The sequence below is a fragment of the Ornithorhynchus anatinus genome, chromosome 20, assembly GCF_004115215.2.
Source record: "Ornithorhynchus anatinus isolate Pmale09 chromosome 20, mOrnAna1.pri.v4, whole genome shotgun sequence".
Taxonomy (NCBI): domain Eukaryota; kingdom Metazoa; phylum Chordata; class Mammalia; order Monotremata; family Ornithorhynchidae; genus Ornithorhynchus; species Ornithorhynchus anatinus.
Window position 1 is genome coordinate 25580627 of NC_041747.1, and position 21374 is coordinate 25602000.

Here is a 21374-nt window from a genome sequence, read left to right on the forward strand (position 1 = left end):
TTGGGAAAGTGGTGAGATAGAAGTTGGCTTTAGAAGACTGTAAGCCCGTCAAAGGGCAGGGACTGTATCTGTTACCGATTTGTACATTCCAAGTGCTTAGTACAGTGGTCTGCACATAGTAAGCGCTCAATAAATACTATTGAATGAGTGAATGAATGAATGAATGAATGAAGAGCAAAGGGAGTGGGCTGGGTTATAGTTGGATATCAGCAAGATTAGGTAGGAAGTTGGATGAGGTGATTGAGTGCTTTAAAGTCAGTATTGATTAGTGTTGTTCTAAACAATCTAGTGTTAAAAAATAGCAGGTAAATGTGCACATTCACGTTGGTAATGTCAATTCATTCAATTCATTCGTTCAATCGTATTTATTGAGCACTTCCTGTGTGCAGAGGACTGTACTAGGCGACTTGGACGGTACAGTTAGGCAACAGATAAAGACAATCCCCGCCCAACATGGGGTTCGCAGTCTAGAAATGTTGTTGTAACATTTGCTTACCTATCATATTTGGCCCAAGCAGAATCCAATTTATATCAGAACAAATTCATACATATCAGTGTAGATTACATAAACCAAAAATGGCATTTTTCATTTTCAACTCTGTGGTAAGGGAAAAAAGAGCACAGAGGAAATGCAAATTGAAAAGCATTTTCATTTTAATTAAAAGCCGCCTACTGGAGGATATAACAATATTTGCTATAAACCCATTAGAGAATTATTTTTTAGTTTTGAATGAATTTAAAAATAGTTTAAGGAAGTGTAGCGTTTGTATTTCAAAAGGAGAATGTCTTAATCCCTTAATACTTGTCTTCAAGATATTGCAGTTTCACCCCTGGGCAGAGTCCTTTTTGAGTCTTTATGAAAATGGAGGACTTTAAAGTGTAAACGATTGTGAATCTCATGTGGGACAGGGACTGTGTTGGGCTGGGTGTCTATTCCAGTGCTTAGCACAGTGCACTGACATTTTTAGTAAATGCTTAATAAATACCATTAACCACCTATGTTTACAAAGGTAAGCAAAGGTAACAAAGGTTAGGGAAGCAGCGTGGCTCAGTGGAAAGAGCACGGGCTTGGGAGTCAGAGGTCATGAGTTCGAATCCCAACTCCGCACTTGTCAGCTGTGTGACTGTGGGCAAGTCACTTAACTTCTCTGTGCCTCAGTTCCCTCATCTGTAAAATGGGGATTAAGACTGTGAGCCTCACGTGGGACAACCCGATTACCCTATATCTACACCAGCGTTTAGAACAGTGCTCTGCACATAGTAAGCGCTTAACAAATACCAACATTATTATTACAAAGTATAGAACATAGACTTAAGACGAGGAGCTTCAGCTCTCTTACATTTTTTCATATTATCTTTCTGTCCACCCAGGGTACGGTAGGCACTCAGATTTTAAGCCACAAATTTTAAATCTTTCAAGGATTGTGTGGCTGTGGTTACTACTTGTTCTTTCCTTAGAACCTATTTGAAGTCTACCTGGAAGGCAAAATCCATTGGATTGAAAAAGAGCCTCAGAGAAGAGGACTAGGTTTGAAGAGACTGTATTGTACTCGGCCTCCTTCAGGATTTTGCAAATAGAGGGTACTCTTTAAATTCTGTTTTCCCTAGCACCTTTCCTGGTAAGCACCTGGTTCTCCCTTCTGCTCCCACTCTTTGTGCTTAATTTAATTCTGCCTGTCTCCCTTCTTAGAGTAGCCTCCTTGAGTGGAAGAACCATGTCTTTTTCTCTTGGTGTACTCTCACAAGATCTTAGATTGCACACCGAAGGTGCTCGATAAATATAGTTGATTGATTGGGGAGGCAACACAGGGTGTTAATGCTGCCAGGAATGATGATATAATCCCCAGAAGAAGCTTTCTAGCTAAAGACAGAAAATTTGGATTTTAGAACACTAGATAATCCCTTGAAACTCAAAGGCATCCTTGCGTATTTAAGGAGGTAGTGCGGTAGAGATAATAATAATAATAATGTTGGTATTTGTTAAGCGCTTACTATGTGCCGAGCACTGTTCTAAGCGCTGGGGTAGACACAGGGGAATCAGGTTGTCCCACGTGGGGCTCACAGTCTTCATCCCCATTTTACAGATGAGGGAACTGAGGCACCGAGAAGTGAAGTGACTCGCCCACAGTCACACAGCTGACGAGTGGCAGAGCTGGGATTCGAACTCATGACCTCTGACTCCAAAGCCCACGCTCTTTCCACTGAGCCACGCTGCTTCTCTAGCAGTACTCAGGCAAATAATTTGAAGTTACGAGTCTGAATTGAGAACTCATTTCTTGAAAACACCTGCAATATAAACCCTAACCTATTAATCAGTTATGACGAATTGATGTCAGGAAGGATCCCTGCCCAGAAAATAGGTTTGTCTTGCCACCTAACTGGTCAAGATGTTTTTTATCATTTCTTTTAAAGGGTGTTTTCAGCCAGTGGTTTGGTTTCTATTTCATTTGGCTCTTCCACTGTGAAATAATGAACCTCTTTTGACTTTTTCACATAAAGGTTGCCCCCATTTATCAGTGATATCGAAGGCTTGGATTGCTTTAAAATTTAATTTGTAGAGTTGAAAGTTTCCACAGTCTGTATTTATAAATGGACCCAAGTTTAAAATGGGAAAAAAAAACCAAACCCTTAAAATCTTTCTCTTTCTTTTCAGGTGCTGTAGCAATTCTGATTCCTCGCTTAGACCTGGTGATTTCTTTTGTTGGAGCTGTAAGCAGCAGCACCCTGGCCCTGATCCTACCACCGTTGGTTGAAATTCTCACATTTTATAAGGAAAATTTATGTTCGTGGATCATCTTCAAAGATATCTCTATAGCAGTCATTGGAGTTGTTGGCTTTTTAACAGGGACATATGTAACTGTTGAAGAGATTATTTATCCTCCCCCCACATCCCTAATTAATACTACACAGAGTCCATTTTTAGCTTTGAATACATCACATTTGACATTTGGTGATAAGTAAATGGTGGAGCTGCTGACTCAGTTCTGAACATTGTTAACATAAGATCAGAACCAGGAGCACATGCTGCTCCCCACTTTAAAAGACTTTTTTTCCTTTTTTGTCATATTAATTTATTGTAGGGGCGATATTTCCCTGTGTTTCAGTTGGAACCTAGCACTTATTTCAATGCCTTTCCCGTGGCGAACGCTCAACTTTCAGTTTCAGCACTTACTGAGAAGAAAACCCGAAGGATAGGACATTTGATGTGCTTTCTAAATTCCTCTGCCGTGCTTTATTCTCAGCTCCAAACCCTTCAAAACAAAGTCTTGTGTCCCTCATCTCTTAGGTTAGGCTACTATCCTACTTTGCTAGTCAGTGAACAGGAACAATTAAAGCTAGTAAAATGGCTCACCAGCCATTTCAGTGACTATTAAATTGTTGAGGGTGTCGTGTTGTTATTAGAAAGAGTTAAGTTTTTAACCCAATTTTTTACCATTAGTGACTGGAGAGTTAGCTACTTAGCTATCTTTCCATTTGGGCACAAGAGGACACTCACTAGTCACGTCCTCCTGGACACAGAGGGAAGATAAGCAGTAATATGGACCTTCTTCATTCTTCCCAGGACCCACCAGCCAGGGCTAGGCCTGTCTAGCAGGGAGATTCTCAGCGTTTGGCAGCACAAACTGCTGAGACCGTGAACAGAATACTCGCTCGAAGGGAAGTGTGAGCTTACCCTCTTACAGCTCCCAGCAGCTGAGCAGACGGACGGCAGCTCCACCTTTCCCTAAATCATGCCTCCCTTTTGAGCCGAGTGTCTTACCTGTTCAGGAAGTACAGTGCTCCTTAAGAAGTTTTGGGAAAAAAACAACCCTCCCTACCCAGTGTCATCATCAGTAGTGTTTTACTGAGTTCCTGTCGTGGGCCCGAGCACTGTCCTAAGTGCTTGGGAGAGCTAAGTAGAGTAGATCCCAGACCTCAAAGATTTTAAAATCTGACAGTCCTCGCATGAAAATCGGGTTAGGGATTGGAAGGGCTGATTTGTGCGATACAAAATGTTAGGATTTCCTGAATTTCAAGACTTTTTCAAAACCGAGATACTTTTGGCTCACTCGTTGCCATTGAGTAGAACAGGTAGAACAAAAGTATTTCTAAGGAGCATTTCCTCAAAGAAGTCACTTTAAGGAAACTATATGAAATGACATGACTTTAGACTAAAATTCCCAGAGCATTTTAGGCTTCATCCAAAAAATTCCTCCCCCTTCACTTTGGCAAGGAATTTTCAGTTTACAAAAGGGAAGGAAAGATCCTCAAAATTCTTAAAGGAAACACATAGACAAAGTTTAATCTTTCTAAACATCATAGCGTTGCCCTCAGTTTGAAAGGCTCAAAGCTAGAATTGTTTGCACTTTATGTCAGATTGATTACCCTCTGAATATTTGGGGGAATTTGGCAAAGCAGTCATCAAAATCACAAGCTTTGTATATAGTTTTTCTTGACATTTATAGAATCTTAACTGTAGGGCCACTTACATGATTAGTGGAATTTTCAAGTATACACACGTATTGAATGTTGTTTTTGTACTTATTCATAGGAGATAGACTTGTCATTTATATTTATATTGACATTACTATACAATACTTAGTTTGCTATGCCTTTTTTGATATCAACCCCATTTTGTTAGATATTTCAGTTGTTAAAAGGGAGTCCAAGAGGATGTAGGAAAACAATATCATTTTAAAGATACTGAGTTATAGTAATTTATTTTTTGCCAAGAAACTTTCGTAAAGAATAACTACTGTAATTTTTAGAATTTTTTATTTAAAAATATTTATTGAATGTCATAATTAACCGGAAAACCACTACTATCCACTTACTTTAATGTGAGGCAGTGTCACCTAATTTACCTACCTTCAGGAAATACTTCAAACCCATTTTTTATTGCCAATCGTAATCGTTTGTTTAATAATTTTTCTGATGAGGTTCATTATACTGTCAAGCAAATGATACTTATTCTGCACTTACTATGTGCAGAGCACCATCCTAAGCACGTGAGAGAGTACAATACAACAGAATTGGCAGACATGTTCCCTGCCCCCAACAAGCTTGCAGTGTAGGGGTAAGTATAAAATGTAAACCCTGGGCCATTTTAAAACAACTGCTATGGCGATTCACTTTTCCAGTTGAGTATGGGCCACAATTAAATGGCTGCAGCACTTATCAAGCGCCGTCAAGTCGTTTCCAATTCATAGCAACTCTATGGATATATTTTCTCCAGAACATCCCGTCTTCTGCCATAATCCGCAACCTTGCTATCAGTTATCGGGCTGCAGCACAACAAGTGGTTTTTGGCAGCCAGGATTATTATTGAAGAGGAATTTACTAATGATGAGAATTCCCCACTGGCCAAGAACACTTAAAAGGTTTAAATGATGTTCCCTGGCCAGCATGTAGTGACCCACCAAGCATCAAAGTGCCTGAGTTGATACTGTAAATAATTAGCATGAACCTAATCCTTAAATAATTGAATAATTTGTGTATTTAAACTAGGGTAAGTGCTCAAATTAAATGATCTGCCAAATATTTTCAGTGATCTTATCATTCCCTTGGTTAATCACTTATAAGAGCCAATGCATGCAAACCCCAGAGAAACCGGGTGAACTCAGTATAATCAAAAACCGTAAAGTACATTCATAACTTACCTTGAAGAAGCAAAGTGGAAAACTTTTCATTCCAAAGTGGTAGAGGTACAGGAAGCCTGTAGTCCCATTTTCTCTTCAGGCAGTCACCTCTCTTGATACACCCTTTTTTCCGTACTCAGTAAATTACCATCGATCAGGCTGTGAGATTGGCTCAGATTAACTAAATCGTTTTACATGTACTTTCAATGGCTTCCCTAGGGCTTCTGCTTGCTCTTGGCCTTTGGCTATCAATTGGAATACAGAATTGTACACAACCTTCCCAGGGACAACAAGCATATCAGTGCTGAATGAACACCCTGCTCCTAGAGTCATTACCCAGTACTAATACTGAAAATAAATTAAAAAGTAGCCATGGAGAGGGATTAAAGAGTAAGAAAGAAATCACAGCCTCTCAGAAAGGCGTTTTTCCTCTTTTATTTAAGAATTGTAAGGTACCAAGGTACAGGCTTTTGTTGATAAAATGGAATTTTACAAAAGAAGTCACACGGCAGGAATGTGAAAACTCTTTTTCTGGGAAAATTGTATTCCATTGGTTCACAGAGATTCTCTAGATGGATAATTCAATAGGACTGGTAGAAACCTAGGGTAGTGCTTTCTTTGGCTTCTCTTGCCCAGCTGTTGCTTTGGATGGATTGCGGGGAGAACCAGTGTGTTCATAACCATCCAATCCATTCGCATTTGTTGTTTTCTGACCACCATGTAATGGCTGAAGTAACTTCTGTATTCCTTCATGTTGAAGGATTTGGATGGGACCATTTGTGGGAGGGCCCACAAGCTGTCGGGGAACCTTCTCCTTGGTCAGTTGCTGAGGTTTAATCTACAATGTCTCATCCCCCTTGAGAATTCTGGGTCATTTTCCAGTGACCCAGCACATACCAGAAGCTTTCATATATTTCCTGGAACAAAACCCTTTAATTTAAAAGGTTTGTAATGTGCTGCTTACTAACCTGCTCAAAGGCCTTATTATTATAACAGTTCAGATATTACCTCTTTTTCTTTGTTGTGTTTTATCTCTTTGTGAAGGACACTCAACCCAACCAAGTTAATGTCAGGGTGCATAATAAGGAAATTTGGTCTGCATTCAGAGAGTAATGGCATAAATAAAAATAGGAAATCATAAAATTCAGGTGAAACAGTATAGGAGAAAAATCACATCCAATAAATGATGGGCAGTTTTAATCAAGTCCCTTTCATCCATAAGAGAATTGATAGTCAAATACTATTTTTTAGTTCCCTTGAACACGTTCATTCTCTAAGCTACGGGAGTGTGCATGGATTTATATTTTATTTGGAAACAGGCTTTTTGTGTATGAATCATGTTAAAATGATGTCACTGGAGTTTTGTTATAATAAGAAATGGGAAATATAGTTGTATCAGCTTAAGGGGGTGTTCTCAAAACTGTAGCTATGTTATACTGAGCCCAGTTCTCTCAGCGCTTACTGTTACTTCATGGAAGCATGTTGGGCAGTTTAGGAGAACATCTTAGGGGGCGGTTTTTTCAGAATTGAAATAGTAAGGTCCATGACAGGGAAGTTATTTGCAAATGAGGCATTTGATTGGATTACAGATGTGCCCGGGTGCCCTTATCAGAAATAGGTTTTAGCTCTAATTGGCTTCTAACTGGCTTTTTGGAACCCACTGAATAAGTCCCCAAATGGTCCAAAAGAGGTTATGATCATCCCAAAATGCCTCACTACCAGGGAGTTACTTAGGTCCTGGGAGACTTGGGCTCGTATTTTACAGAATCATATCGTTCATCTGTTTTAATAATAGACCTTGTCATTACGGTAAAAACGGAGGCCCTTCTTTTGCATAAATGTTTTGACCACCAGTTGTTTTGTGTGTGTGAGTGAGAGAGAGAGAGAAAGAGAAAGTGTATTACTAGTGTTCTGTAACGTCAATTTTCTGAATTTCAATAAATATTACATCATTATTGTTTGGGTAATGTTTTCTTCCTTTTGCTCCAGGCTCTCTTAGGTAAAATGTTGAATCATGCCTCTGGTAAAAGATGGACAACCTGGACTTGCTTTTTTGTGGGTGTTTTCTTTTGGGGATGGGGGCAGTTTTGCCGAGAGCATAGATTATCAGCAGTAGTGGTTCTAGGACTGTGGTTCAAATTGCAGAAGCAGAAATGTACTACTGAGCCCTAGAGAGTGTATGCATTCAAACACACACGCACATACACACACACATCTCCCCCCCCCCCAAAAAAAATTGCGCTTTAAGCTCCACAGTATCTAAATCAGCTCCTGCTTGGATAAGGTTTCGCTACACACAGGCCAACCTCAGCAGCAATAGAAGCAGCCAAGAGAAAGTCTTGCTTTTTAATTGACTTTGATCGTATAAACAAATGTTTTAACTATTCTCCCTGGGCCCCTGAATGCCATTAGACCCACCCATAATGCTATTAGTCAGTTGTGGCATTTACTGTGTCCCAGGCATTGTCCTAAGCTTTGGGGTAGATAGAAATAGAAGATAATCAGAATGGACACTGTCCATGTCCCACATGAGGCTCATCATCTTTTGTGCTTTTTTTTTTCTTCTAGCCCTAGATGATAGCGAGAGGTCTTCCTTTATTTGGTAATGGAATTAATAAAGGAGTCCATGAAGACATCTGAAATTAAAAACATAACCTCTTTGTTGAAGATGATAACGGCAGCCATCTGTTCCCTAGATGTGAGCCGTCTATGTCTTTTGGGAATTTTGAGGTGCAGAGTTGGTTTGTCTAGTTTAAAAGAGTGAAGACTGGAAGTCGGAGACCCAAGAGACCCCAGATTCTGCTTCCATAATGGCCACTTTTCTGCTCCGTGTCCATGGACAAGTCACTGCACTTCTCTGCCCCTCAGTTTCCTCATCTGTAAAATGGGGATAAAATACCCGCTCTCCCTTTGTCATAGTCATGAGCCCATGTGAGACAGGGATTGCGTCCTATCTGATTATCTTGTACCTACCCAGTGCTTAGCAGAAAGTGCTTAACGGAGGCCTCTAATATTATTCCAAATGGCAACACAATCTCTCCCTTTGATCCATTTTCCTTTGTTCTTTGTCATTCTAGTAAGTCACCCCACTCATCTCCCCCACCACACCCAGCCTTCCCGTCTTACATATTTTTTCTTTAGTAGATAAGATGCATCCTTCTTTTGACTCATTTACAGCAATCAAGGGAGGAGGATGGAGGCTCACCTGGTAAAGGTGAAGAGACCTCACATCACCAGAAGGGCAGGTCGAAAGGCAGAGACATGAGGAAGACCAAGAAAGAAGCAGATAAAGTAGAGAAAGGAAAAAAAAGAACAAAGATTCTGGCCTTGCTCTTTCTCCAGCCATTAGAGCCTTGGGCACTGCCTCTCTTCTAGTACACAGCAGGACTTGTGCGTAAAGTATAGAGGAGAGGTGAAGGGGGGATTGAAGTTAAAATCGCTCAGCTCAGGGAAAGCGGGTGTGCAGTTACTTTGATCTCCCTTGTATGGTGTAATTTAGAGCTAAAATAGTCCCTCAAATGTCATCTTGGATTGAGAGCAGAGGTGAAAATAAGATGAAATACCACACCGGGAAGGCAATAAATGACACTGTGGTCATTCTGATATTATTTCTGATACGAATTATACAATTTTTTTCTTCAGCAGTGAGGCTTTGGCATAGGTCTGGGCCCAGAAATATGAGAGACACTACAAGATGGGGGATAAAAGGGAAAACCAACCCGGGTTCTCATTCCTCCATCTCTTTCGTCCAGCCGGACACAGCTCTCAGGCCAGGGGAACTGTGGAGCCCCCCATCATCTTCCTGGGCAGCTCTTGCTCCTCCACACAACCCCCCAGTCACTGCAATGCTGATGGTGGTGGTGGCTTTATATCCCTGGCCAGTGCAGTACAAAAGTGTTTTACTTTCATTCCCATTTTGGAATTGAGTGGTTGCTATTTGTGGATGACTATTTCCAGGCCGAGGAGAGTCTCAAATGAGCTGTCAAACTGCATACCGCCTCCCTCAATCAGTCAGGCAATGATATTTATTGAGCGCGTACTGGATACTAAGCAGCAGTGTGGCTCAGTGAAAAGAGCACGGGCTTGGGAGTCAGAGGTCATGGGTTCGAATTCTGGCTCTGCCACTTGTCAGCTGTGTGACTGTGGGCAAGTCACTTTGCTTCTCCGTGCCTCAGTTCCCTCATCTGTAAAATGGGGATTAAGACTGTGAGCCTCACGTGAGACAACCTGATTACCCTGTATCTACCCCAGCACTTAAAACGGTGCTTGGCACACAGTAAGCGCTTAACAAATACCAACAGTATTATTATTAAGCACTTGGGAGAGTTGGAAGACACGCTCCATGCCCCTGAGGAGCTGAAAGTCTAGAGGGGGGACACAGACATTAATTTAAACAAATGTTACAGAGAGGTGCATAAATGCTGTGGTCTTGTTATTGTGGTTTTAGGATCTATTCTGGCTTTTCAGGGAGTGGGGGTTGGTAGAGAAGGCTAGGAAATTGGATCATTAGACTATCAGCTTATTGAAGACCAGGGATATATCTTGTGCTCCTGTTGTACTTTTAGTACTACTTTTCCTTTGTAAACTGAAGAGAGAAGTTGGCTCCTAAAAAATAGTTTTTAAATCCCTTCACTCTCCTTGAACTGCTCCTTCCACAGAAGTCTTGCCAGGTTAGAATTCCAAACATGAAAGCTGTGGTGTCCAATCTTTGGAAACTTGGTGATCACACCGTCACTTGATCAGTCAATTAATGCTTCTGAGCACCTACTCTGTGCATAGCACTGTACTAAGTATTTGAGCACCTGTAGTAGAGTTAGTAGACGGGAACACTGTCCTCAATGAGCTTAAAATCTAGTGATTCTTGCAGGCTGAGTTGTTTCAGCCCCAAAGTATCCATGAATTAGAGGGGCATTAGTCTTAGAGTTGCTTGTTGATTCTTTCCCAAACAGGCGATGCTAAGGGCCATTAGCGGATTTTGGTTTCATTTTGATGTTATTTTGGTAACAGAAATACTGCTTTTCTGCTAATTAAAAAGCAAATGGAGTAATGTCTCAAATTCAGATTCCTTGGTGCACCCAGAATGAATCAACTCGGAGAACCGATGATTTATCCCGTCATGTGTCCTCTTTGGAGGGTTTTAGAGGATATAAGGCAATTAATAACATGATTTCACAATGTGCTACCATGATAAATCATTCAGACTTCTAGTAGTCCTAGCTGAATAAAGTATCTTTCTGTTTAGAAAGATTTATACTGGGCTTTTTTATTCTTTTGGCCAATATTCCTGTTAATCATCCTTCAGCTACTAATAATTTTGACTTCAGACTCACTGACAGAAGAGACCTTGGTGAGCTTCTTGGGCATGCCTTCAAGAGATAACCTGAAATGCTAAAATCCCTCATCAGGCATCCATTGGTACACCAATCGATCAGTCACTTAGCACTGACTATGTGCACTGCATTGTACTAAGCACTTGGAAGACTACAGTAGAGGTAATGATAACTTGTTAAGCACGTTCTCTGTGCCAAGCAGTGTTCTAAGCGCTGGGGTAGTTACAAGTTAATCAGGTTGGACACGGTCCCTCTCCCACATGGGGCTCAGAGTTGAAGCAGAGGAAGTAGGATTTAATCCCCATTTTCCAGATGAGGTAATGGAGGCATAGAGAAATGAAGTGGTTTGCCCAAGGTCACATAGTCAAGTAGCAGAGCAGGATTAGATTAGAACCCAGGTCCTCCGATTCCCAGGCCTGTGTTCTAGCCACTAGGCCACATTGCTTCTTCAGATAGAAGATGTGATCCCTACCCTAACTGAGCCCAAATTGATCTTTCAGGCTCAAAGGGGAGACAGATATAGAGTAAATTACCAATAGAAGGAAAAAGAGGATGGAAAGGTAGGGAAATAACCACAAAAGTAGTAGAGTATTTGAGTTAGACCCAGAAATGCTATGGGTCGATGTGAGCGTGTAAATGGTGAGGTGGTATTAATCAGGATTTCAGGAGGGCTTTGAAGATAAGAAGCGTTGTGGCCTGGCAGATTTGAAAGGGAAGGGCTATCCATAAAAATAATTATGATATATGTTAAACACTTACTACGTGCCAAGCACTGTACTAATCGCTGGAGTGGATACAAGCTAATCAGGCTGGACACTGTCCCTGTCCCATATGGGGGCTGAGGAGGAGGGAATACGATTTAATACCCATTTTACAGATGAAGAAAGTGAGGAGCACCGAAGTGAAGTGAGAGGTGGCAGAGCCGGAATTATAATTTAGGTCCTCTGACTCTCAGATCCAGGTTCCTTCCCCTAGGCCACACTGCTTTCCAGGCAGGAGGAAGGGCAGGAGCAGGGAATCAGAGGCAGAAGAGGCACAAATGAGACCCAGTGAGTAAGTTCCCTTGAGAAGAATGAATTGTGTGAGCTGGGTTCTAATGGGCAAAAGGAGTTGGTGAGTAAGAGAAAAAAACCCGATGAAATGCCTTAAAGTCAAGGGAGTGGGGTTTCTGTTCAGGGCAGAAAGGAATGAATTGGTAACCACTGGACATTTCTGAGGAGTCGAGAACGTGTGTGGAATGATACTTCTGAAAAGTAGCCTCCAAATATCAACTAGCCCAGCCCCAGGCAGAAATATGGTTAAATCCTTTTTCTGCCTTGTAGACCACTGCTCTCAATGGCTTGTTTCTGGTTTTTCAGTGTTGTTGGCGAGACGCTCATTTCTGCATTTCCAAGTTTTCTCCCCCTTGGGGGATAATATTACCGTGGGGCCAGCTGGCCTGGCAGGTGAGAGGAGAATCATTGCCAAGAACAACACACAACACTTGCCCTCTCCCAAGTGCCATAGGAATGCTCAGTAAGAATCATCTCCAGATTACCACAGCCTCCCCTCTCACCCCTACTTGAAAGCTCTGTAATCTTCCGAGACCTGCAAATTGCACCTATTTGATGCTTCTGCCTCTTTCAGAATGTTCTCTAACCTCACTCCATTCTCTCCCCCTCTCTCTTTCACTCAAAGTGCACTTTGTTTTCCGTGATTAAAACTGGACCAGCTTGCCTTTTGGCCCCCATGCCGTTTGCTGCTACATTGGTATTTTCCCTGCCGTCATGCTCCTCACTTCTGGAGGCATAAAAACACGCAGAAAATGAACCTTGAGGTTACAGACATCTCAGAGAAGGCAGAGGGCAAACATACCTTGTTCAATAGCTCAATCAGCTTGTTTCCTGCCTCTTTTTGGTGACTTCTTCACTCCAGATGCTGCAGTGTTGGTGCTTAATGTGACCCTGGCCCTGGGTGATAGTAATAATAATAATTGCGATATTTGTTAAGCGCTTACTATGTCCCAAGCACTGTACTAAGCAATGGGGTAGATACAAGAGCATCAGATCCTACATGGGGCTCACAGACTAAGTAGGAGGGAGAATAGGTATTGAATCCCCATCTTGCAGGTGAGAGAACTGAGGCCCAGAGAAGTTAAATGACTTTTCCAAGGTCACCCAGCAAACAGGTGGCAGAGCCGGCATTAGAATTCAGATCCTCTGACCTGCAAGACCTGTGCTATTGCCATGGACCATGCTGCCTTGGTGGACTTGAGAGCACAAAAGTAATTTTCCACTAGAAAACTTGTCCAAAGTTAGACCGAGAGTCCCTTTTGGGATGGGAATTGTATCTAATTTATCTTGTACCTATCCCAATATTTAGCACAGTGCATTGCACATGAAAAGCAGCATGGCTTAGTTGGTAAATCACAGGCCTGGGAGTCAGAAGGACCTGGGTTCTAATTCCAGCTCTGCCACTTGTCTTCTGGGTGACTGTGGGCAAGTTAATTAACTTCTCTGGGCCTCAGTTACCTCATCTATAAAATGGGAAGAAAGACTGTGAGCCCCATATGGGACAGGGACTATGAACAACTTGATTTACTTGAATCCGCCCTAAGCTTAGTACAGTGCCTGGCACGTAGGAAGCACTTAAGAAATGCCATTATTATTATTATTGTTATTATCATTTCACACTCAATGCCAAAATAAATGAAAATGATGAAAGTCCCAGATACAGTCAAGGACTCAAAGAAGGGTGAAGGTCTCCAAACATCATGTCCTGATTTGCGCTGTGGCTAAAGAATGCTAACACTACGGGGTGAGGGGTCTAAAGAGCATTTAAAAAGCAATTAAAAATTGAGCGGTGACTGTTTCCATGTCATCCTGTAGACAGCTAGTTCATTTTGGGCAGGGAATGGATCTTCCAACTGTGTTGTATTGTATTCTCCCAATCTCTGTAGTTCAAAATGTTTTTCTACAAAGAGGAGAGTGTGTACCTAGGGTGTGTGTGTGCATGTGTGTGTGTAGTGTGGTGTTCAGTACATTACACTGAAACAAATTACCCTGTTCCGCACCTTCAACAAGCGCTTAGTACAGTGCTCTGCACCCAGTAAGTGCTCAGTAAATACTATTGACTAAATGAATAAATACACTGGTTAACATAATACGTTCAATGAGCTGAAGAAACGAGCAAATGTAGTTCAGCATTTATTTGTCTTTCACCTCAGAAGCTTATTAATTATGATTGGAAGTAAATTAGCCCGCTAATTGAAGGGAACCTTCAAGGTGTCTCCCCGTTAATGCTGCAATGTTCACTGAGATCCATTCAGGCGTCTGAGAAGGAAAAACAGAGCTCACGCCCCTCGGAAAATCACCATGAGCACCGCAACTGAGCCTTGGGTGGACTGGAAAATGAAATCTTATGAAATCAAACCTAGTGAATTTGAGAAAGCTACTCCTCCAAAGGGTGATAACGGTGAGTATCTTAGAAAAACAGCAATAAACCTTCTAAGAAGTGGAACAGGAACTCTGCACTTTATGCCTTCGGAGTGAGTAACTCGAGGATGTGGCTTTTGTGTTGAAATGGCATTCGTCAGTCATGGACCTTGAGTCCACTCTGGTCTGGTCGAAAGAACATGGGCCTGTGAGTCAGGGGACTTGCTTTCGAATCCTGGCTCCACTTGTCAGCCTTGTGACCTAGGGCAAGTCACCTAACTTCTCTGGGCCTCTTTCCTCTTCTGTTCTCCCTCCATTTAGACTGCGAGTCCCATGTGGGAGAGGGACAATGTATGATCTGATTGTATTGGATCTATCCCAGCAAGTTAGCACAATGCTCGGTTCATAGTAAAAGCTTAACAAAGCCAGAGTTATTAATAATGATGGCATTTGTTAAGTGCTTACTTTGTGCCAAGCACTATTCTAAATTGTCATTACGTGTGTCAGCGCAACAAGGAACAGTCTTCGAACACACACTGTGCACAAAGGTTTTGTCATCATGCGTTATTTTTAAGACACAGGCTTGGTAAGATTCTGTCTTCAGTAACATCATCAATGGATCAATGTGTGTCTTCACACAGTTATTGAAGAAGTCTGCATGATACCATGTTGCATTAATAGAAGTACACTGTGAAGGAGCTCATAATAATAATGATAACTGTGGGACTTGTTAAGCAGTTACTGTGTACCAGGTACTGTACTAAGCACTGCGGTAGATACTAGCTAATCTGGTTGGATGCAGTCCATGGCTCATGTGGGGCTCACGGTCTTCATCCCCACTTTACAGATGAGGTGACTGAGGCACAGAGAAGTGAAGCGACTGGCCCAAGATCACAGAGCAAACAAGTGGCGGAGCCGGGATTAGAACGCCGGTCCTTCTGACTCCCAGGCCGTGCTCTATCCATTAGAACAGGCGGCTTCTCAACTTAACGAATGTCACGATGATTACTGTGATTAGATCCTCATTAATATTAATATTATTATTATTACAGGGAGCTAGATCGGATGAATTCTTGGTACCCCTTTCGACTTAGAGCTTCTACAGAAGGCAGACCAGTGGACTCCTAAGAAGGACCATCCTTACACAGCATGCCAGAGCTGTGGGTTGGCATCAGACCTAGAGAGCTTCTCCGATCTAGGAAAGGGGAACTCTACGGGGTCGGTTTCACGGCTCTGTGATGTGTCAGAAACGGACTGGGTCCCAGAGGAAGCGGTTTGTGCATTTGAGAGACTGCCCAGAGGAGGTCGGTTGGGGCCCACTGACCCTCCCTCCTGCACCAAAGTGGCATTCGCCCGGGCCCAGCAGGGTGTCTGCAGGACCTGCCTCCACACCAGTGGGCCACGGAGCCCTGGCGGACCATCCCACCTCCTTCCTATTCCGGGCTCCAGGTCATGGGATGGGAACCAGCGTTCTTGGCTCCTGCTGAGGAGCAGAGAGGCCTAGTGGATAGAGCACGGGCCTGGGAGTCAAAAGGACCTGGGTTCTAATCCCAGCTCCATCACCTGTCTGCTGTGTGACTGAGGGCAAGTCACTTCACTTTTCTGGCTCTGGTACCTTGTCTGTAAAATGGGGATTAAGACTGTGAGCTCCATGAGGGATATGGACTCCAACCTGACAATCTTGTATCTACACCAGTGCTTAGTACAGTGCCTGGCACGTGATAGGCGCTAAATGAATACCTTTTTAAAAAAAGACAGGATTGGGGGAGGGGAAGGCTTCTCAGATCTCTCCCCCACCTGAAACACCCTCTTCACTAAACTTCAACCTACCACATCCTCTCCTCTGGTAAAGACTCCTTAAATCTCCAAATCCCTTTTCCCAAAGAATTTCTCTCCTTCCTGGTCACATCAGTCCCACTGTCTCCTCAGGACTCCTCTATCTGTTTCTCTGGTTATTTTTTTTCAACATTAGGCATTTGTTCTTTCAGTGGTCAGGGAGGGGCTGAGGGGCAAAGCTCCCATATTCTTTCTCCCCTCTTCCTTTCCTTCCTCTACTTGTCCTCTTCCTTCTCCTCATCCATGTCACCCTCTTGCCACCCGCAATATCCTTTTAGGAGTAGTGTGATCTAGGGGAAAGAGCACGGACCTGGAAGTCAAAGGACATGGGTTCTAATCCCTGCTCTGCCTTGTGCCTGTTGGGTGACCTCGGGCAAGTCACTTAATTTCTCTGTGTGTCAGTAACTTCATCTGTAAAATGGGAAGTCTATGAGCCCCGTGTGGGGTCACACTTTAGACTTAAAATGGAGCCAGGATTAGAACCCACGTCCTTTGCCTGTGCTCTGTCCACTAGGTCAGGCTATTTCTCATTACTTTTCATCTTTGGAAGAGTCACTTAAATTCTCTGGGCCTGTATCCTCATCTGTAAAATGGAGATTAAGACCGTGAGCCCCATGCAGGACATGGACTGTGTCCACCACGATTATCTTGTACCTACCCAAGTGCTTAACATAGTAAGTGCTTTACAAATGACATTAAAAAGAAATTGTGAGCCCTGTGTGGGACAGGGACTGTGTCTGACCTGATTATCTCGAATCTTCCCCAGTGCTTACAATGGTGCTTGACAAATAATGAGCTCTTAACAAACATCACTATTATGTGCCTTTTCTCCTTCTCCCCTTTTTATGGTATCTGTTGAGTGCTTACTCTGTGTCAAACAGTGTTCTAAGCATTCGGATAGGTACAAGTTAATTAGGTCAGACACAGTCCCTGTCCCTCATGGAGCTCACACTCTAAGTAGGAGGGAGAACAAGTATTTAATCCCCATTTTCTATTTAATCCCCATTTTACAGTTGAGGGAACTGAGGCACAGAGAAGTTAAGTAACTTCCCCAAGGTCACACAGCAAGCAGGATTAGAACCCTGGTCCTCTGACTCCCAGGCCCATGCTCTTTCCACTAGGCCACACTGCTTCCATGTTATTTCTCATCATTGGCAGTAATGCTTGAAACCGATTGGGCCAAATCATAGTAGTGGGCATATAAGGAATATAGACAGGAATTACAGGAGGAGATCCCTGCCCTCTAGGAATTTACAGTCCTCTTTGGGATATTCTCCTTTTCCTCCTCCTCCTTCTTCTCTCTCTTTCTTCCTCCCAAAGCAGAGAGGGCAGAGAAAGCAGAGAGGAAGTGGTGGAAGGGAGGAGGGGTAGGAGGTCCTACCTATTACCTCCCTGTGCCCCAGGACCTGAGCTCCTGCGGCTGGGCAAAACTGGGCAGAGAAGGGCAGAACCTCGGGGAGTTCCTGGAGATACATCTGCGAGGTCGGACAGCAGGTGGGCAGCGATGGCGGAGAACGGCTCCCTGAGGAACGGCTGCGAGATTGGTGGGTGCGGGAGTCCTCTGGGCTCAGAGGCAGCTCAGGTGCTGCCCCGCATGTCCTCTTGGGTGGCTCCGGCACTGACCGTTGTGCTGATCGTCACCGAGGACCTGGTGGGCAATCCGCTGGTCATCCTGTCCGTCCTCAGGAACCGCAAACTCCACAACATGGGTAAGGCCCAGCCACTACTTGATGCCACTTCTTTCTTCCCCATCCCTTCCCAAAACGGAATGTTGAAATAGTGCCAGGCGTGAGGCAAATTCACCATATCCACGAGGATAAATTCCGCTCCCTGGGGAAGAAAAATGCCCAGGGGTCGTTGTTTAGATTGACATAACTGGGAGATTCCATCCATGAACCCACTCCAGGGGTGACCCTCGCTCCCCTTCCCCATCACTTGGCTCCCACCCCAAAAGAGATGAAAGAGAGAACCTGCTTCAGACAGTGTAATTTCAAATCCTGAAAGAAGTCTTATGACCAATGCTACCCACATCCTAATATGATCCACTCATGATTTTGAAGTACTCAGGCCTAGGAGTCAGAAGAGCTGGGTTCTAATTCCAGCTCATTCACTTACCTGCTACATGACCTTGGGCAAGTCACTTAACTTCCCTGTGCCTTTGTTACGTCAGCTGCAAGTGGAAACTCAATCTCTATTTTCCCTCTTACTTAGATCGTGTGCTCCATATGAGATATCTATTTTCCCTTTTACTTAGATCGTGTGCTCCATATGAGACAGGGACTGTTTCCAATCAAATGGCCTTGTTTCTACCCCAGTGTAGTACAGTGCTTGGCACATAATAAGTGCTTAACAAATACCCAGATGATTATTATTATTACTATTGAAGAAAAGAATGAGAAGCGATGGGAATAAAATAAGGAATTGAGGATGCTCCAGTGGAAATAAGTCAAAGCCTTGAAAATAGCAGGCATCCAAGAGAGGTTATTGTAGCTCTAGATTCATTTCAACTAGAAAAATGGCCAAGGCATTAGAAGTGAGAAATTGAATCGTTTTCCATGCAGAATTTAATTTGTTTCTCTGTTGACATGCAGTTTATGGACCCGCTGTGTATCACTGAGGGACGAATTGTTAGCCTAGCAGTTTAGTGCTTTTTTCAAGAGAAACAGATCCCAGATGTATGGCAGAGCCAAAATCCAAGAGTGAACCACTGACAAGTGCATTTTATCAAAAATATAAAAAGTCAAAGTTCAATTATTAACATCAGTCATGAAAAAAATCCCATTATTAGTAGCGGTAATAGTCATGGTACTTACCAAGTCATTCTCAGATGCTAAGTGCTGAGACTGATACGAGATCATCAGAATTAACACTCCCTGTCCCATACAGTGCCAAAGTTGAAGAGGGAGAATGGTTATTTAGTCCCCATTTTATGGATGAGGAAACTGAGGCACGGTGAAATGACTTACCCACGGTCCCACGGCAGACAACTGGTAGAGCTGGGATTGGAACCCAGGTCCTCTGACTCCCAGGCCCGTGGTCCTTCCACTAGCCCCTCTGGCTTCGTCACGACTTGTTGGAGTGATGGTGATGACTAGGGAAAGAGACTTGATGGTTGAAGACTGTGACACGTGACATATCAGTGACAACATTGGTTGTTTGGGTGTACCGGTGTTCACCTTGAATGAATCAGGGAAAATCTCCCAAACGTTTTTTTCCTGAAATGTCTCTACCCTTTCTTTTAATTATGCTGAAGACCTCTGACTTTGGCCGACTTATCGATTCGCCGTTTCTAACGCCTAAAGTCCTTCTAGAATCCTCTTCCAAGATGATGTATCTTTTCTCCCTCAGGAAACGCCTTCCTGGTGAGCCTGGCTTTGGCCGACCTGATGGTGGTGCTCTGCCCTTATCCGCTGACCCTGTCGGCCGTCTTCCACGAAGGCTGGACCCTGGGAGGAGGATACTGAACGATCAGCGGCATCGTCCTGGGACTGAGCGTCGTCGGCTCGGTTTTCAACATCACCGCCATTGCACTAAACCGGTATTGCTACATCTGTCACCACTTGGTGTACGACAGGGTCTACCGGGAATAGAAGAGTTTGCTCCGCATCGGCCTAGTCTGGCTCTTCACCGTCCTGCTCATCGCTCCTTGTTTCCTGGTTGGCTCCATCAGGTATGACCCCCTGCATCTATTCGTGCACGTTGGCCCAGATGGCCAGCTCCACCTTCACCATCGTGACGGTGCTCATGCATTTCATCGTCCCCATCACCGTCGTCTCCTTCTGCTACTTTCAGATCTGGGTCATCATGATCCGGGCCAGGAGGAGGGTCCGGTCCGGCGCCAGAGCCGGGGCGCGGCCGACCGACGTCGGGCACTTCCTCAGCGTGTTTGTGGTTTTCGTGATCTTTGCCGTCTGCTGGGCCCCAGTTAACCTCATCGGCCTCGCCGTGGCCAGTGACCCTACGGGGATAGCCCCTAGGATCCCGGTGGGGCTGTACGCCTTCAGCTACATGCTGGCCTACGTCAACAGCGGCCTCAACGCGGTGGTGTACGGTTTCCTGAACCCGAATTTCAGGCCGGAATATAGGAGAATTCTTCGGTCTCTGTGGGATCCAAGATGGCTCTTCCGGGAGCTGCCCCAGGAAGGGACTAAACGTTAGATGGGCAAGCCGTCTCTTGCGGGAAACATGACCGAAATCCAAACCAACTCCACATGGCTTCACTGTGGGACACGAGAGGGCAGCGTGTCAGTCTGAGTTCAGGGTTGGGAGGTACCGAACCTCATTTTTGTAGATCGCTCGGGGACCATGTGATCTCAGCCGCCAGGCAGTAATTCCCAGGAATTCTCCCAGAAAATTGAAATAGTTTTTTGGGCATCTTACTATATGATTTCCCCAGAATCTACACTTTATGATGGAGACCCCCTACACTGCTACATTTGTCAAACTGTTGTGCCAAGCTGCCTTCCTAACCTCTCCTCTAGGTGACTAACAGGCCAAGCAGACAGGAAATTAATAACCGGCAAATGGAAGGGCAAGGTGCCTTACGGCATCACTGTTGAAAAATGCATTCCAATCAACTCGGGCCTGTTTCCGTGACCAAGGACCGCAGTGTATATGTCTAAAGGTGGTGGTGGTAGGGAGGCCGGGGGGAGGAGGTCAGATCTGTGTGGGCCAATGTGACCTCTTAGTAATGACTAGGAGGGAAGTAGGAAACCAAAATAAACTTCTCCTCCTGGGAACCGGGAGGAGCGTGATCAGGAGGCTGCTACCTTCAGCCTTTCCCATCTCCATCAATTCTTCACTTGGCAGACTAGTTCGGTTTTCTAAAACATGCTTCTGCCCACATCTCTCCACTCTTCTATTTTCCCCCCATTTCAGGAAAGCCCAATATCTGAAGCCAGGCCTGGACTGGAGGAAGCACACAGAACTAGTGGTTCATGTGTGATAGGGATAGGTAGCTTCCTTAAGCCCCGGTTCTAATCCCAGCTCTACCATTGGTCTGCTGGTGACCTTAGGCAAATCACTTAACCACTTTGGCCTCAGGTTCCTCACCTGTAGAATGGGGAGATGATATCTGCTCTCCTTTCTCTTGGATTGTGTGTCCCCTCGTGGGACAGGAAGTGCTACGTCCGATCTGATTACTTTGTATCTACTCCAGCATTTGGCAGTGCTTTGAC

General features: G+C 44.0%; 2 protein-coding genes across 3 annotated transcripts in view; both read left to right on the top strand.

Annotated features, from left to right (window-relative positions):
- Nucleotides 1-7573, top strand: part of SLC36A4 (solute carrier family 36 member 4) — a 52417-nt gene extending 44844 nt beyond the window's left edge. For both annotated transcript variants that reach the window (XM_029048339.2, XM_029048341.1), the window contains one exon: nucleotides 2654-7573. In XM_029048339.2, coding sequence (XP_028904172.1) covers nucleotides 2654-2961 — 308 coding nt within the window. In that variant the 3' untranslated portion in view covers nucleotides 2962-7573. The remainder of the gene's footprint in view (nucleotides 1-2653) is intronic.
- Nucleotides 7574-17701: 10128 nt separating this feature from the next.
- On the top strand, nucleotides 17702-20355 carry MTNR1B (melatonin receptor 1B). Its single transcript, XM_003430777.2, is given in 3 exon segments — nucleotides 17702-17906; nucleotides 19546-19880; nucleotides 19882-20355. Coding segments are annotated over 3 exon segments (1014 nt in total).
- Nucleotides 20356-21374: the final 1019 nt, after the last annotated feature.